The following is a 16,475-nucleotide window of genomic DNA, read 5'->3' on the forward strand; positions in this document are numbered from 1 at the left end:
AGCTTTATTAACAATTTTTAACTAGAAGTGTGTTTGTCAGTATGAGCAAAGTTAATCATTTGTTTTCCTTTGATAAGCTTTCCCAACTGTCTGTTCATAAAGGTAGCATGTTTGATGATATACTGTAATCAACAGCAGAGACTTGAATTTAAAGGCACATAGCTAAAGTTTTTTATAATCCCAGAATTTAACCCCTCTTTTTATATTTGTTTGCAAAGATCCTAGTTATTTTATTTTTTCAAAACATGCGTTCTTCTCTTAAAAAAAAACAACAAAAAAACCCAAAAAACAGCCCCACCCACCCACCCCGCCCACACCCTCTGTCCCAGCACAAATTAACAACCCTTCACTGCCAAACCAATATGAAATAGAGAAACTGTTTTGTACAGAAACAGGTACTGCTTTCCAGCTATAAAGGATTATTATGAAGTGTAGACTTAAACTACTAAAAAGTTTATTGACAGTGTCTGATAAATGCAACAGAGGGTGTAAGAGTACTAGATTTATTTATGGTCACACTATTGCCCTGGGTTGGGAATTATGATAGGTTTAATTGATTTCTCTTTCTGTTTTTAGCCTTCTCAAGAAGAAGAACTCACTGCTTGTCTCCCTGGCCCTCCAGGTGTAAGTACATCTGCCTTGAACAGCTTGGTGGTCTCTTGCGCATCAGCAGTTGGTGTGAGAGTTGCAGCTACATACGAAGCTGGGGCATTGTCTCTGAAGAAAGTAATGAACTTCTATGGCACAACTCCAGGTGAACTAGGTTCTCAGTCTGGTAGTCCTTCCCCAGGTCCGGAGGGGCTGAAGGACACTCGGGAAGAGCAAGTCAAACTGGAATCAATGCAAGGAAAGAAGAGTTCTAGCCTAGTGGATATTCGAGAAGAGGAATCTGAAGGAGTCAGTCGCAGACTTTCCCTTCCTGGCTTGTTGTCCCAAGGTAAGATAGTGACTAGGAGGAACCAAGAGACCAGGGAGAGTTAATGTAGTGTAGTAATTACTAGTTGTGTGTCTTATTTAACAATATTACCTACAATAGGAACACAGATTCAAACCCCCTGCTGAGATGTGTGTAAGGAACAGTCTTTCAGACCTTGTTGAATGTGGAGAGAGAGAGGAGAAGACTAGTGGGAAGTGCATGCTATTTGAGCAAGACAAAGGACTGTTCTTTAACCTTAAAATAAGGATTATGCTAAACCCATGATGGTGCCACTTTTGGTGATATGGATGGATGTTCATTACAAAAGGGACTGGTAACCAGCAACTCACTTCATGTAGACCGCATAACAGATGTCAGTTAGTTTGACCCTCTGTCACTACTGTCTTGAGTGGTTTGGAGCCAATGGTTTAGAAAAATTCCCTGTCCCATTACCAAACTTCTCAGCCACGTAGTCTCCTTCTTTCTTGCTTTTAATATTCTGAATATGCAGTACTTTGTGTAACACACACTGGTAAGGCTGAGTTCAGTGACACTCTTTCCAAGCTGAGAGACATTATCAGAAGATGTATGATCTCTACGGGGTAGTTTTTCTTTCAGGAAAAATACCTTATTGGCAGTAAACATCACAGGTCATATTCACTTCAGTGTAATTTACATACTTTGCGTTTACAGCTATTGAAAGGAAATAATGGGTAAACTCTGTTTAATACCTAGATCTGTGTTAGCATATGTGCTGTTACAGCTGCCTTCAACTATATATTCTCTCCAGCAATACTAAATCTTAAGTAAAATACCTAAGAGGAAGCTTTTATCAGTGAAGTCAAGTGACTGATATGGGTACCATATACTGATATAATACACTAGCTCTGTGTAAATGCCATGTTTAATTTAGAATAGGAATAAACTAGTGTTGTCTATCTTAGTTGCTGTGTGGGGCTCTTTAAAAAAAGAAAACTGATTCTAGTTTCTCCTGGTCTGCTTCTAGTTTCTCCAAGACTCCTAAGAAAAGTAGGACGGGCAAAAATGAGGACAGTGGCTCTGACCCCAACCTATAGTGGCGAGGCTGATGCACTTCTCCCATCTTTAAGGACTGAGGTGTGGAGCTGGGGGAAAGGGAAGGAAGGACAGTTAGGACACGGTGATGTCCTGCCAAGGTAAGATTTCAGTGACAAAAAACTAATCTTACCTCATGGGACAATGGGAGTTTTTGGATGCTCAAAACTCTTGAAAGTCTGTCAACTACCTGAATATAGTCTTAAGACCCCAAAGGTAGGCTCCTGTTTTTGAAAATCTTGGTTTTAACTATTACCGCTAATGTGATTTATGCGGGATAATTAGTGGCCTTGAAGGGCAAAATCCTGATTGCAGTGGCAAAGTCAATTGTGAAATTATACTTAGTGTCAAAGGAGCATCTCAGTACCCTTCTCCTGATGACTAAGCTAGTTTATCACCAAAGAGCTTTGTGATCTCGGGTGCTGTGGTGCATGTTTGTTCTGTTTCAAAAATATAGAAAATATTTTATATTGGGTGTTCCCTGCCTCTTATGTTTCATGCTGAGTACCCCTGATTCCGTTTTTGTGGGGGTGTTACAGGCTTCAACCATTATGTGTAAAAAGTCTGGACAGCAAAGAAGTGATACAACTGTCGGCTGGTGGCCACCATTCCTTGGCACTCACTGCCAAATCACAGGTATGAGGATAGCGGTCGCTATTATCATGCATCCACAGCATAGTTGACTTGTTTGCTGTTTTCTGGATTGGTCTTTATTTTATGTGCTTCCAGGCTCTGTGTTCTTATGTGGAATGAGAGTCTTGAGTGGTGTGCATGATGAATTTTTTATTGTTTTTGCATTAACTTTGTGCATTTTATATGAGCAGTGTCCTTGCTGCGATGCTTACAAGAATGTGATAGTTTGTGTGGTTACCCCTTTCCTCCCCACACGCATACACACAGATGAGGAAATGTTGCATCTCCCTAAATTTCTCTTCAGCTGCCCCTTCAAATATAGATTATTTTTTTATTTAAAATTTTTATCCATAGTGATATTATACATATGTGCATAAATGTAGTGTTTATATATGCTGTTTGTCACGCTGGATTTACTCTGTGTGCATGCAAACTATTTTTCCCCCCATGTTTTCACACAGGTATATTCGTGGGGTAGTAACACCTTTGGCCAGCTTGGTCACTTAAATTCTCCAACTACTGTCCCTCGCCTTGCAAAGGTACTGTCGTCTTATTTCTGGATTCTATATTTGGTTTATAAAACAGGCTCTTCCCAGAGCAGAGAGTCTTAAGGAACTTTGAGAACTTTGTTTGACCTTCTTTCGTTAAAATACCTCCACAAAAAGCTTTTGGCACTGCTCTAAAGTTGCAAAACCTTTTGGTTTCCATTGTTACCCTGATCTTCAGATGATCCCATGATAACTGGCAGCAGTGTTATTTAAAGAGGCACTGTTAATATAAAAAACATCACTTTTACATGAAGTTAGTCTCTGCTGAATTATTTAAATAAAGAATTGTGACATGGAGTTACAAACAGAGAAAGTTCTTACATTTCTTTCAAACAAGTTTCCTTTCTGTTAAATTTCCTCTTTCACATTGTTAATGCTCCAATGTTCTGACTTTAAACCCTTATTTGTTTAGAAACACAAATTTCCGACATGTTTAGTCTTAGATTTTGTAAACTGTCTTTTTAAAAATATATGTACCTCTTTGCCCAAATCTAAGATACTATTCCTTGAAAGATAATTTTCAGATCTGATGTTGATTAGCATAAGTTGTCTCTCCCCAGTTACTCATCTTTATCCCTCAAAGTTCTGGTAATTCTGAGACTATAACCTTAATTAAATCTGTTCATTCATTTTATCCTAATCACCTAATTACCATTTTTGTCATTTGTCTATATATTTCTGGAGATGTTAGTCATGCCTTACACAAGAATCAGTTTATTGTGATTAGCTTTAGAAGCAAATTCTTTGATCAGATATGTGTATCCAAATGATGAGTTTAGGTTCAACTAAACCAGTGGTTTTCAACCAGGTGTCTGCGTCCCCCGGAGGGCCGCGAGAGGTTTCAGTGAGGCCACAAAACAGGGCCAGCATTAGACTCACTGAGGCCCAGGATAGAAAGCTGAAGCCCCACTGCATAGTGCTGAAGCCCAGGGCCCTGAACCCCGCCACCTGGGGCTGAAGCCAAAGCCTGAGAAATGTAGTTTGGTGGCGGGGCCCTGGGCAATTGTCCGGCTTCCTTCCCCCTAACACCAGTGCTGACTTTTACATTCAGAAAACCAGTTGGTGTGGCACAGGTGGGCTGTGGAGTTTTTATAGCATGTTGTGGGGCCTCAGAAAGAGAGAGATTGAGAACCCCTGAATTAAACCACTTGTCTGTGCCCTTAGTTGTTTCATTCAGCCAGGCAAACATCAGCCACACAACTAGGAAAGTTCTGCAGCTCCCCTACAAACTAGTAGATAGGAACTTAAATGTCTGTCTCTTATGCTTTTGGAATTTATATAGAGAGCAGCATTTGAACCATCTCCATATTTGTCTGTTTGCTTTTAAATTACAAAGCAGATGAATTTTACAAAGCATCAGGCATGGGGTACAGGGATTGAGACATGCCATGTTTTCAACAAGACACAGGCATTTTACTTGTTAAGGAGACCAATGTCCATCTAAAGAATGTCAATCTTTGCAGGATTCTTATTGGTGTTCAGCCTTCTTACTTTTGTGTAGAAACAGCTCTTGTGTGAGGTTGAGGCCCCCTTCTCTGATAAGTGGTGGATACTATTCTTTCCTGCCCCCCTCTTCCTCCCCTCCCCCCCCAAAAAAACCCCCCAAAAATCTACAGGTGTGTGATGATAGCAGAGTCTGGAGCACAGCAGCAGGACCAGATTATTCCCTCTTCTTAGTGGATGGAGAAGATTTCCAGCCTGGATTATATTACAGTGGTCGAGAGGAGACTAGGGAAAATAATTCACCCGGAAACAACTGCACTAAGAGTCCAACTCTGTTGCTAGCCTGTAGTATGGTGAGTACTACTTGTTCCTTCTGTTTGGCTTAGATAGTACTGATGCCTTCTTGAGATGGCTCAGTGTTTCTTCTAAGAAGATCTTTAAGATTTAACTAAATGGGAATTAAAAGTAGAATCTGAAACATTATCACTATATGTAGCTGAAGCTGAGTTAGTATTGGTGGAGCTCCACAGTAAGTCATAAGAGCTCATGATGACCTTTATAGTGAGGCATCCTGCTTTATAGAATCATTAGTTAACTGACTGAGTAGGAGTAGTGTGCAGCCTTGATGATACAATTTAGTGTAGACACCATAATTAGCACTGTAATACTACTCCTCCTCAATCAGTTAACTCATGTCTTTCACATCAGAAAGGGAGCTGATTGATATAGCTCTGAGAAAAATGGAACAGCGTGCTTCCCAAACATTGAAAAAGAGAGAAAAAAAATCTTTCTTCTACTAAGGAGAAATTGTTTGAGGATGGAATGTGGTGTGTATGCGTGAAGAAACTGAGGGAAAGCTAAATCTAAGAAACATTTTGCAGTTTTGAAAGTAGCTGAGTTCGTGGTCAGTATCTCTTTCATGAGTTAAGGGTCATCTCTCGTCTCCTAGGCCCTGTTGACACTTGTAAAATTACCAGTGGTTGACAGTGGATGTTAAATATGGGTTCCTCACTTCTTCCTTTCCATCATTCTCCAATCAGAAAGCATTGAAAATGAGTAGGTTGCTAGCATAGATGTGTGGGGAAGAGAGGAACAGATAGCTGACTCTCATTAGTTGACAGTGGGTAACTTTCCTAGTATTAGATACGCTCTTGGACATGAGATTATTTATACCAGCAAAGATCCTAATCTGCCATTCTAGGTTTTTATACTGTGCTCATCACCTTAGGTTACTTTTCATTTTGTATTAGGATTCTATGTTAAAGCAGTTTCTATTTTTTCTTTCAGTTAGGGTACATAAGCACCGTGACAGCAGGTGGGGACAACTGTTTGGTCTTGGTGGACAGAAACATTATGGGATATATTGCAAGCTTGCACGAGTTGGCTTCCACAGAGAGAAGGTTCTATTGCAAACTGAGTGAGATCAAATCTCGGGTCCTCAGACCCCTTCTAGGTTTAGGTAAGATAATTCCTTGAATCGATGATCATATCTTCACTTCCCATGATGAAATTTTGTGTGAAGGTATTGCATGGATTGGGGACCCCAGTTAATCTGAAGACATTCACTAGGTGATAACATTCTTTTGAAATAAAAAATTCTAATAGCAGATTAAGTGCCTGGATTAATTCCCATTATTAATATACCTGTTACTGTTCTTTTGGAAATGTATGTTATATTGCTTTCTTATTTCTTACAGATAACTTGGGCACTGCAACTACAGTCCAGCAGTTGCAGGATATGGCAAGCAGGTTCAGCAAGCTGTGTTATCTGATTGGTCAACATGGAGCCTCTCTGAGTAGTTTTCTTCATGGGATAAAAGAGGCAAAGAGCTTGGCCATCCTGAAGCATTCTAGTCTCTTCTTGGACAGTTATACAGAGCAAGTATTAAAATCTGTCTCATACTGAGTGTCTGCAGGTTTATTCTGTAGAGCAGAATATCTCTGTAATCAGAGAAGAATAGATTATAAGGAGACTGGCATAAGGAAACCTCAGTTGTCAAGCATCATGCTAATGTTCTGCAGATTAATATCTAGCAATATAAGGACTGGTCTGCACTGAAAACTTACATTGACATTGCTACCTGTCTCAAAGTGAAGAATCCACGCCCTTCAGAAATGTAGCTATGCCAGCCTAAACCCTGATATATTCTGTGCTAGGTCAATGGAAGAATTCTGTTGACCTAGCTACCACCTCTTGGGGAGCTAGATTAGCTACAGCAATAGGAGCACAGCTGTAGTGCTGCAGTTGTGCCACTGTAGCATTTTAAGCATAGATAAACCCTAACTCAAATAATTTACAATAAGATTTTTTTCCCTTAAAAAAGAGCTCTCCATGTGTTAGAACTACAGATTTCAAGTCCTTTGTCTATACAGTGTCCTAGACCTTTTTGATGCTTAAAAAGAAAAATGTAGTGGTTCACTTATTCACATTTGATTGGCTGGCTGCTGCACGTACATCTGCTGGAAGTAATATTGTGAAAAAGTTTATTACAGAACAATTTATCTCTGGCATCAATATAATACATATACTATAAAGGGTTTTACCAGTTTAATCTGAATACCCTTTTTTTTTTTTTTTTTTTTTTTTTTTTTTTTTTTAAAGATAATTCAGCCTCAAAGAAGCATTTATGCAAATACATGTGTAAGTTGCCCGGTACAAGAGCAATACTTAACTATGTACATGCATTTGAAAATTAGATAAAACTTCTATCCAAAAGCTGGGACATTCTAGTTTCTAGAATAATTACTTTAAAATATCTTAGCCCTTTTTTCTTCCTTCCCAAGGCACTAATTGCCATATAACAATTAAAGATAGCACTAAGTATGCAATCTTCTGTATTCGAATTAATATATTTTAAAATAAAAATAATTGGAATAACCAGTTTCTTTCCCTCTCGATGTCTGAGATGACAATTTTCATGTTTGTCTGCAACAGTAAATGGCACTTGATTTCTCTTAATGAGCTGAACTGACAGTACCAGCAGATATAGGTTCTTTGCTCAGCAAAAAATAACATATAAAAAAACCAAAACCCCATCATGCATCAGTACACCCCATGAGTTATTCAGAAACAGACATCTCCCCGCACTTTCTGTTCCTGTCTGTTCCAGATACAACTTTTCCTGTAACTTAGTTTCCAGAGCTGATTCTTACTGTTAGTTTTTTATGTAGTTGGTGCTTCCCACATTATTGGTGACTAAAAGGGGGCACTGCTTCTGGCAGGGTGGGTTTTCTTGGTTTCTCTATTTTTCATTCTCATCTGGGATCTCTGCATATTCTTTCTTAGTCACCTCGTTTTTCACCTCCAGTCTGCTGCTGTTTTTCATCACTGCTGTCTTTCTCTTCAGCTCCTTAATGCTTTTCTTCATCTTCCTCTGCGTATTTCTCCATCCATTCTACTCTCTATAGGTTTATACTTCACTCATCATGGTCGTCTCAGAGTGCCTTCTTGTAGTGCATTAAGCAACGTGGCTAGTATCTGTCACGTGTTCTGTCAACTTCTCTCCAGGTGGAGAAGTGTGCTGTGGAGTGTTTTTGTTTGGGAATTTATTTTTAGTCTATAAAAATAGGGTATAAACACATGTTGCCATATATTCATGTTGGAAAAGGCTAGGTCAAAGGCATGCGCCTTGCACTGAGAGCAGACGTGGTGAAGTTTGTGATGGTCCTTTGTTCCAATGGGAATCTCTCCTGTGGCCCCAGACCCTGCAAACTTGCTACTTCCCAGCCAGTCTTTCTAGGCTACCCTTGTAAAGCCATTTTCTATCTTTTCCTATAGGGAGTCTTCTTTAATCTAGATATTAGAATATAAAGTGCTGTTCTGTAGACGCTACTTTCTTCCTGTGCCTGCTGCACTGTTTATAGAGTTTAGTGTTACTGGCTGTTGCGGTAGAAACATTGAACCTGAACTGATGTTAACATCTCTGAAAGTGCATTGATTTGTGATATTTTTTTCCCCAAGTCTACAGATTCAGTTTCTGATCTGAGGTTTGACAGAGACCATAAACTTTTTCAAGTTGTCCTTGATCTCTATACTATAGCATTGCCAATAGTGACACTTTTGCCACTATAAGAATGACAGACATGGTAAAGAGGGGCTAGCCTGTTGTCAGGCAGATTGCGGGGTAAGGACCAATTACTCTTTGACTTCAGTTTAAATCTTATCTTCTTGGTTCCTTGCCATGTTCGTTCGTTCGTTCGTTCGTTCGTTCTCTCTCTCACACTCACACAGCAGGACCTGGCTATCTTCAGGCCTCCCACTTTGCAGAGCATAAACAACAGCAATTTTACCCCCTAAAAGGGGCATATCTGGCAACTTGCTTAAATTGCTAAATTAGCTTTTAGAGGTCTTCTGATAATTAGCACCTTCTTTTCTGAAGCACCTTAGCAAAGCTGCTTCATTTCTAGGTAGAATCGCCAAATGACTGAGAGAACCAGTTACAAAACTAAGAGGTTCAAACAGTACCTCAAAAAGTGCACACATTGAATACTCCACTTATATATTGAGGGGGACTTGTGCCTTTTTTAAAAGTAGTGCAGTCAAAGCAGCAGAGGTAGAGAGAACCTCCCTCTCAGCCAGGCATCGTCCAAGTTGGAGAACTGAGTCCTCTTCAGCCCCTCAGACTATCAATACAGCAGATGTTTTAACTGCTTTTCTACCCTTACTCCTCCACCCATACAACGGAAAGCAAAGCTGGATTTTATACCTCACAAAACTGTTGATTATGGCAGACACCTCTGTGGCCTGCCCTGTATCTCTAGCAGTTGGTGAGAAAACAAAGATTCTGAGTATTCAGGAAGGTTACAGTTATTTCAGAGGCCTCAAGTATATATTTGTCTTTGGGGAAACAGGAAAGGTTTGTGTCAGTGAAGACCTTACTGCCTCATCTCCTTTCTACAGTGCTTTTCTAAACATAAAAGTTATATTGCTGTAACTATATTGGTATTTTTTTTTTTTTTAAACCAAAGAAATGGTTGTTATACTGCTAAAAGTCTTAATTGTAGACCAAGCCTAATTATTTGTATAGTTTTGCCTTCCCCTTATATATAATGCTTTGATGTGTGAAGACCTGTTGTGCTCTTTAAAAATCTGCTTAGTGTGTGCGTGGTGGGTTTTTGGTTTTTGTTTGTTTGTTTGTTTGTTTTTTTCTCTCCGTAGAAATCTCAGCAATGTTATCTTTAACAAAGATATTCTTTGTTCCAAATGTTCATTGGGTACTGATGTTACACCCATTTTTAAAACAACAAACAGTTCAAAACAGTAAGATTTAAAAATGCCTTTCCTCTCAGTTCCTGTGATATCATAAGTTTATTAGTTCTTCAGTCACCATAGAATCTCCTGTGGTTGACACAACCTGACTTTCTCATTTGTCCTTGGGGAGAAGGGGGGGAAATCCTTTCAAGTTTTCTTTTATAAAGTCTAAAAAAGGTACACGCTCAGGTTATTTTTCTTTCCAAGTGACTTTTTAACCTTTACTTAATGCTTCCAAGGCAGGGCTTGTCATTCTGCATTCAGATATAAATCCCCAGGCTCCTATCTCTGATCCTCAGGAAAACCAAAACTGTCCTCACTGATCTGGATGAATATTTTTGTCTAGCTGCACACAAATGGAATTTCTCCTTGACTTTTTAGAACTGTACGTCTCTAAACAAAAACAAAGAAAGAAGCCCAAGAATTTGATGGTTTGCTTTTTTTTTTTTTTTTTTTTTTTTTTTTTTTAAAGCAGTCTCCCGTTTTTTAGTTCATCTTGTTTTTCCTCTCCGGAAGACAGAGTCTAGCAAGGCACTAGTCTGAGAGAATAAGAGAGCTCATAGTTCAAGATCTTCATCCAACAGTAATGAAGATCCAGGCTAAAGGTTTTCTTCCTACAGCAGCTCCCCTTTTGCCTTTTTGAAGAAAGAGTGCATGTTCCAAATCCGAACCTAAAGGTTCGGAGGACAAGGTTTTATGACAAGTTGTTCTTGAATATTTCAAGAATAATGAATAATAAAATAGTAATCAATAGAGCCCTGCACAGATACAAAATTTGTATCCACATTTAATCTGCAAAAATGGTCTGTGGAAATCGCATCTGTGTATATCCACAGATTTGCAGGGCTCTGCTCATCAGTATGCTTAACATCCAGCCTGAGAGACAGTAAGAGAGAAGAAGATTCAAGAAGGGGGGAGGAAACCAGCAAAAAACTAAAGTTATTTCCCTTCAGGATCAAAAATGTGAGTTAATAGTTTATTATGGAAACCTTGACCTCCGACCTGCATTATGGTTGAGAATGTAAATGTGCAAGTGTATCTTTTTCAATTAAAGTGATTATAAAATATATCTATATCTATAGACATAGACATAGATATATATGGGCTGGTCTACACTCCGGGTAAAATCGATTTTAGATACGCAATTTCAGCTACGTGAATAACGTAGCTGAAGTCGAATATCTCAAATCGATTTACTCACCCATCCTCACCGTGCGGGATCGATGTCCGCGGCTCGCCATGTTGATTCCGGAACTCCGTTGGGGTTGGTGGAGTTCCGGAATCGATATAAGCGTGCTCAGGGATTGATATATCCCATCTAGATTAGACGCGATATATCGATCCCCGAGCAATCGATTTTAACGCGCCGATACGGCGCATAGTCTAGACGTGGCCTCAGATACACTTGCACATTTACAGTCTATATTCTACATTATATACATATAGGAGAGAACCTGATCTAAAAGCATCTTACAAGCAGACTTGTAATTAAGTAGGCACTAAAAATCTCCTATTTGGAGGAATACAGGAATTCACTACCCTTCTCCCAAGAGATTTCAGAAGGTGCCTTTTTTTTTTTTTTTTTGTCTTATCTGTTCTAGGTATTGCACATCTGTAACAAACTTTCTGGTAATGGGAGGATTCATGATTCTTGCAAAGCCAGCAATGTAAGTAAATCTTTTCTAGTGTTTTATTTTCTTAATCAGAGAGACTTACTTTGTTGTGTTAACATATATGCATGTTAGTGGACACGCAGATGGATTTTTTTTTTTTCTTTTTTCCTGGCTTCCCTCACAAGATTTCTCAGGACTTTTGGTGCCATAATTTCTTTCCCATCAGGTGAAGAGAAATTTCACTATACCTGACCTCAGCTATTGGGTGTGTCTACACTACCCACCGGATCAGTGGGTAGTGATTTGATCTACTAGGGATCGATTTATCGCGTCTAGTTTAGACGCGATAAAATAGATCCCCGATCGCTCTGCCGTCGACTCCAGAACTCCACTGCAGTGAGAGGCAGAAGTGGAGTCGACGGGGGAGTGGCAGTGGTCGACTTGACACCGTCCTCACAGCCAGGTAAATCACCCTAAGGTACGCCGACTTCAGCTAAGTTGCATATCTGAGAGTATGTCTACATTACAGGATTATTCCAATTTTACAGAAACCATTTTTTGAAACAGATTGTATAAAGTCAAGTGCATGAGGCCACACTAAGCACATTAATTCGGCGGTGTGCATCCATGTACCAAGGCTAGTGTCGATTTCCAGGGCATTGCACTATGGGTAGCTATCCCATAGTTCCCGCAGTCTCCCCCGCTCATTGGAATTCTGGGTTGAGATCACAATGCATGATGGAGCAAAAACAGTGTCGCAGGTGATTCTGGGTAAATGTCATCAGTCAATCCTTTCTCCGTGAAAGCAATGGCAGACAATCATTTCGCGCCCTTTTTTCTCTGGCTTGGCCTGGCAGACGCCATAGCATGGTAACCATGAAGCCTGTTCAGCCTTTTTTCATTGTCACTGTATGAGTACTGGATGCTGCTGACAGACGTGGTACTGCTGTGCTACACAGCAGCATTCGTTTGCCTTTGCAAGGTAGCAGAGACGGTTACCAGCCCTATTGCACCATCTGCTGCTTTGGAAATTGGCGATGATGGTTACCAGTCATATTGTACATCTGCTGCGTTCATGGAGTGCTCCTGGCTCACCTCGCTGAGTTGCGGGGCATGGACAACATGGGAATGATTCCAGGTCATGCCCTCTTACATTTTGTCTAAAAATAGTCGTCCTGCTAGACTAGTCAAGGTTACTAGAGGAAACAGAGAGCACAGCCACTTCGGGTCAAGAGCCCCAGAGATACCGCAGGTAATGATGAGATGCTGATGCCATTCTGAGGGTGCCCTGCATCAACCCCATCTTTGCTTCCTTCTATCACACCTCCTGCTGGGCTACCGTGGCAGTTCTAATCCCCTTAGTGGATGGAAAGTAAATAAAGAAGCGGGAATAAGAAACATCGAGCTTTTGTGAGATGAAATGAGGAGGGAGGCAGCTTTCCGTGCTATGATATCCAGCAGGACATCTCCATTACAATTAAAGGGTCGGGTAGAGGGTCAGCCTCCAGACTGCTTATGATCGAGCGACGGTTACCAGCCCTTTGCCCATCTGCAGGACTGAACTCTGCCAGGACACAAAGCTTAAATAAGGGAATGACCGGCGAGTCATCGTTCTATTTTCCAGGCGCCCCTGCTGACCTCACCAAGGAGGCTCGGATCAGTCATTTTGTACTGTACGTTCCTGCTACTTGGAGGGGGGAATGCTGCTGTTCAGCACTGCAGCACCCATCACCACAGCATCCATAGGACATATGGTGATATGGACAAAGAGGTGAGAAACGATTTTTTTCCCCTTTTCTTTGCAGGAGTGGGGGGGGTAAATTGAGACATATTCCCTGAACCACTGCTGACAATATTTTTGACCTGTCAGGCATTGGGAGCTCAGCCAAGAATGCAAATGCTTTTCGGAGACTGCGGGAACTGTAGGATAGCTCGAGTCCTCAGTCCCTCCGTCCCTCCATGAGTGTCCATTTGATTCTTTGGCTTTCCGTTACTCTTGTCACACAGTGCTGTGTTGAGTCCCTGCTGTGGCCTTTGTCTATCATAGCCTTGAGATTTTTTTCAAATGCTTTGGCATTTTCTCTTCTGGAATGGAGCTCTGATAGAACAGATTTGTTTCCCCATACAGCGATCAGATCTAGTATCTCCCGTACGGTCCATGGTGGAGCTCTTTTTGGATTTGGGATTGCATGGCCACCCGTGCTGATCAGTGCTCCACACTGGGCAAACAGGAAATGAAATTCAAAAGTTCGTGGGGCTTTTCCTGTCTACCTGGCTAGTGGATCTGAGTTCAGATTGCTTTCCAAAGCAGTCACAATGGTGCATTGTGGGATACTGCCTGGAGGCTAATACCATCGAATTGCGGCCACACTAACCCAAATCTGACATGGCAATACCGATTTCAGTGCTACTCCTCTCGTCGAGGAGTAGCACTGAAATATCGATATATATAGGGCTTCGTTGTGTGGACGGGTGCAGGGTTAAATCGGTTTAACGCTGCTAAATTCGATATAAATGCATAGTGTAGACCAGGCCTTAGGTTGACTCTCCCTGCAGTATAGACCTAGCCTATGATGTATTATTCTTTTTATAAATAGTAGTGAAGGTATTTAGTTAGGTCTGCTTTCTCTTGAAGGTGGAGAAAGAGAAAACAAAATTGACTAACGTTATTTTAAATAGATTTGTCAGATCATGGCTCATGAGAGCTTAGCTGAAGGCTAAACCTTGATCACCCATTCACAATGCCTATAAATATGATCCTTACAGAACTGCCATGGATTTACTTGGGAGTAAACTTTCTTCAAGAGCTAATAAGCTTAGATAATACTTTTCCTAACTTATCTTCATTGTTAATTTTGCAGTATTTAATAGGTACAGCATTTTAAGGCAACCCTTTTTAAGAATATTATTCTTTTAATCTTATTCTTGTCAAGGAGAATGCTGTCCCTTATTAGGTGAGTGGAACTCTTCTTTTGACTAGAAGGAAGAGTAACTGTACTTTACTCTCCATAGCGTTGGTTCTCTCAAGCTGCTCTTCATGATGTTACTGACGTTTAGTGTTTATTTTTTAAAATGATGGTTATCAGCGTACGATAACAATTGAAAATAACAGTTCATCTCTCAGTCAATGCAGAATTAATTACCTATATATCTTTTGGCTCTCTTCATTCTTTGGAAAAGCAGTTGCAATTTGGGGGTTGTAAATTGGTGTCTAAGAAGTTGCAGTCTTGCAAAAGTTTCTTGTCTCAATTCTTCCAGCGATAGGGGATGATTCAGTTGTCCATCTTCTGATGTACAAAGTACTCCATAAAACATGTCTGTGTTACCTCCTTTAAAGTGTCCTAGGAGCCAATGCAAGAATTCTAGAGTGCATCTGAGGATTATCTGTGCCTTGCTAAATGTGAAATCATTCAATGGAAAAAGGTTCTGAACTATCTACCTGTGCATTGATCAATTTTTTTTAATGGTGAAGTGTTGCAAGCTCTAAATTCAAATTCCCAATATGGGCAAAATTTCTGGGACAACTGTGGATCCACTGATCATTTCAGATGGTGGAGCTACTCAGCATACTGAATTCTTTGTCTAGTGTCACTGTCAATAGTGACAGCTTCTAATACTGACACCACAGTCTCATTAGATAGCTAACACTTTTTCAGGTTTAGAAACTTCAGGGAGGAAATATGTTTTAGAAATCTGGTCTGTTCCTTGTAGCAAAAAACAAGGAGGTTTCTTTGCAGATAATTGTATTTTTTAGAATGAATCCTTCATTCTGTGAGAGCTTTTCAGCAGGGTAGTCTCAGTGGTTAATGTCAGCAGATCTCCTATAGATATTTGCCAATATAGAGATTTTAGTAGTCATATCTTGTATGTAAAAAAACAAAAAAAGACAAGTGTAAGTTTCACCAGGAGTCCTAATTTGTTGGCAGACTCTTGGGTGTTTCCTCTGAGACAGTGGGTAAGACCAATGAGCATGAGGACTCTGTTATTACTTGATACTGCTACAGAGCCTTCCCTGTGAGGATCTTAAAGCACTTTAAAAATGCAAGCTATCCAGATTGTTTGTTAGTTTTGTGACCAAAGAAAGCAGCTTTATCTCCAAAGAAGGCTCTTTTTCCCCTTATGCTTGTTGAACAAGAAGGCTCATAAAGCTCATGGGCAGAATTAGGCAAGGTATGTTCATTTGATATTTGTGCGGCAGCACCTTGCTAATCATGTAGAACTCTTAGGTGTCCTGCTGTGCAAGTCTCCAAGCTGGTTCTTTGTTCTGTTACTTGCCTTTTCAACTTGCTTGAGCCTCACAGAATTCCTTGTTCAAATAGCTTCTCTCCAAATAACTGCCTCTGTGTGTGTCATCTCTCTCTCTCCCCCTCTCGCGCGTGTGCATGCGCGCACACACACACACACACACACACACACACAGCTGTGTTGAACAAAAGGACAAGTGTGTGTGTGTGTGTGTGTGTGTGTGTGTGTGTGTGTAGAAATCTTGTTCTTGCTCCCAAATGTAGTATTCTTATAACTGTTTCCATCCTCTTACCTGAACTAAATTAATCCTCCATTTAGAAAATCAGACTGAGGATTGACTAGGTTCCCTGTGTATCTTTGAGGGAGGATATGATTTTTCTAGCTGGGGGAAAGGGCTGTTCAGCTTCATTAAATAACAGTGGTGGGGAATAGAATACACAAATGTATTTAGGGAGTTACAATGAAGCAAAGATAGGGACTTTTTCATTGCACTTTGTTAGGCACATCACTTTTCTCAGTGTTAGAGATGCATTAGTTTAGTTTAACAGGTGGCATGGAAACCCATTCTCCGTATATATTTTCACCTGGCTAGTTGGAGACCTAATGGAAACAAGCAAGTATCTGTCTAGTTTCCTCTTTGGAGAGTAACTCTTCCTTCAGCAAATCTGCTCATACATGCAGTCACTAAATTAACTGACATCAGCAAACAAATCCATTACTTGTACCAAAACAAGTACTGAAGTTAGCATAAA

At 40.3% G+C, this 16,475-nt stretch overlaps 1 protein-coding gene across 5 annotated transcripts in view; it reads left to right on the forward strand.

Moving 5' to 3' along the window:
• ALS2 (alsin Rho guanine nucleotide exchange factor ALS2) overlaps positions 1-16,475 on the forward strand; it is a 66,950-nt gene that overhangs the window by 15,016 nt on the left and 35,459 nt on the right. For all 5 annotated transcript variants that reach the window (XM_032799506.2, XM_032799505.2, XM_032799509.2 and 2 more), the window contains exons 5-12: positions 577-937; positions 1,923-2,091; positions 2,530-2,626; positions 3,085-3,162; positions 4,788-4,967; positions 5,902-6,073; positions 6,312-6,492; positions 11,467-11,532. In XM_032799506.2, coding sequence (XP_032655397.1) covers positions 577-937; positions 1,923-2,091; positions 2,530-2,626; positions 3,085-3,162; positions 4,788-4,967; positions 5,902-6,073; positions 6,312-6,492; positions 11,467-11,532 — 1,304 coding nt within the window. The remainder of the gene's footprint in view (positions 1-576; positions 938-1,922; positions 2,092-2,529; positions 2,627-3,084; positions 3,163-4,787; positions 4,968-5,901; positions 6,074-6,311; positions 6,493-11,466; positions 11,533-16,475) is intronic.

Source organism: Chelonoidis abingdonii, chromosome 10 (assembly GCF_003597395.2).
Source record: "Chelonoidis abingdonii isolate Lonesome George chromosome 10, CheloAbing_2.0, whole genome shotgun sequence".
In the NCBI taxonomy this organism is placed as follows: domain Eukaryota; kingdom Metazoa; phylum Chordata; order Testudines; family Testudinidae; genus Chelonoidis; species Chelonoidis abingdonii.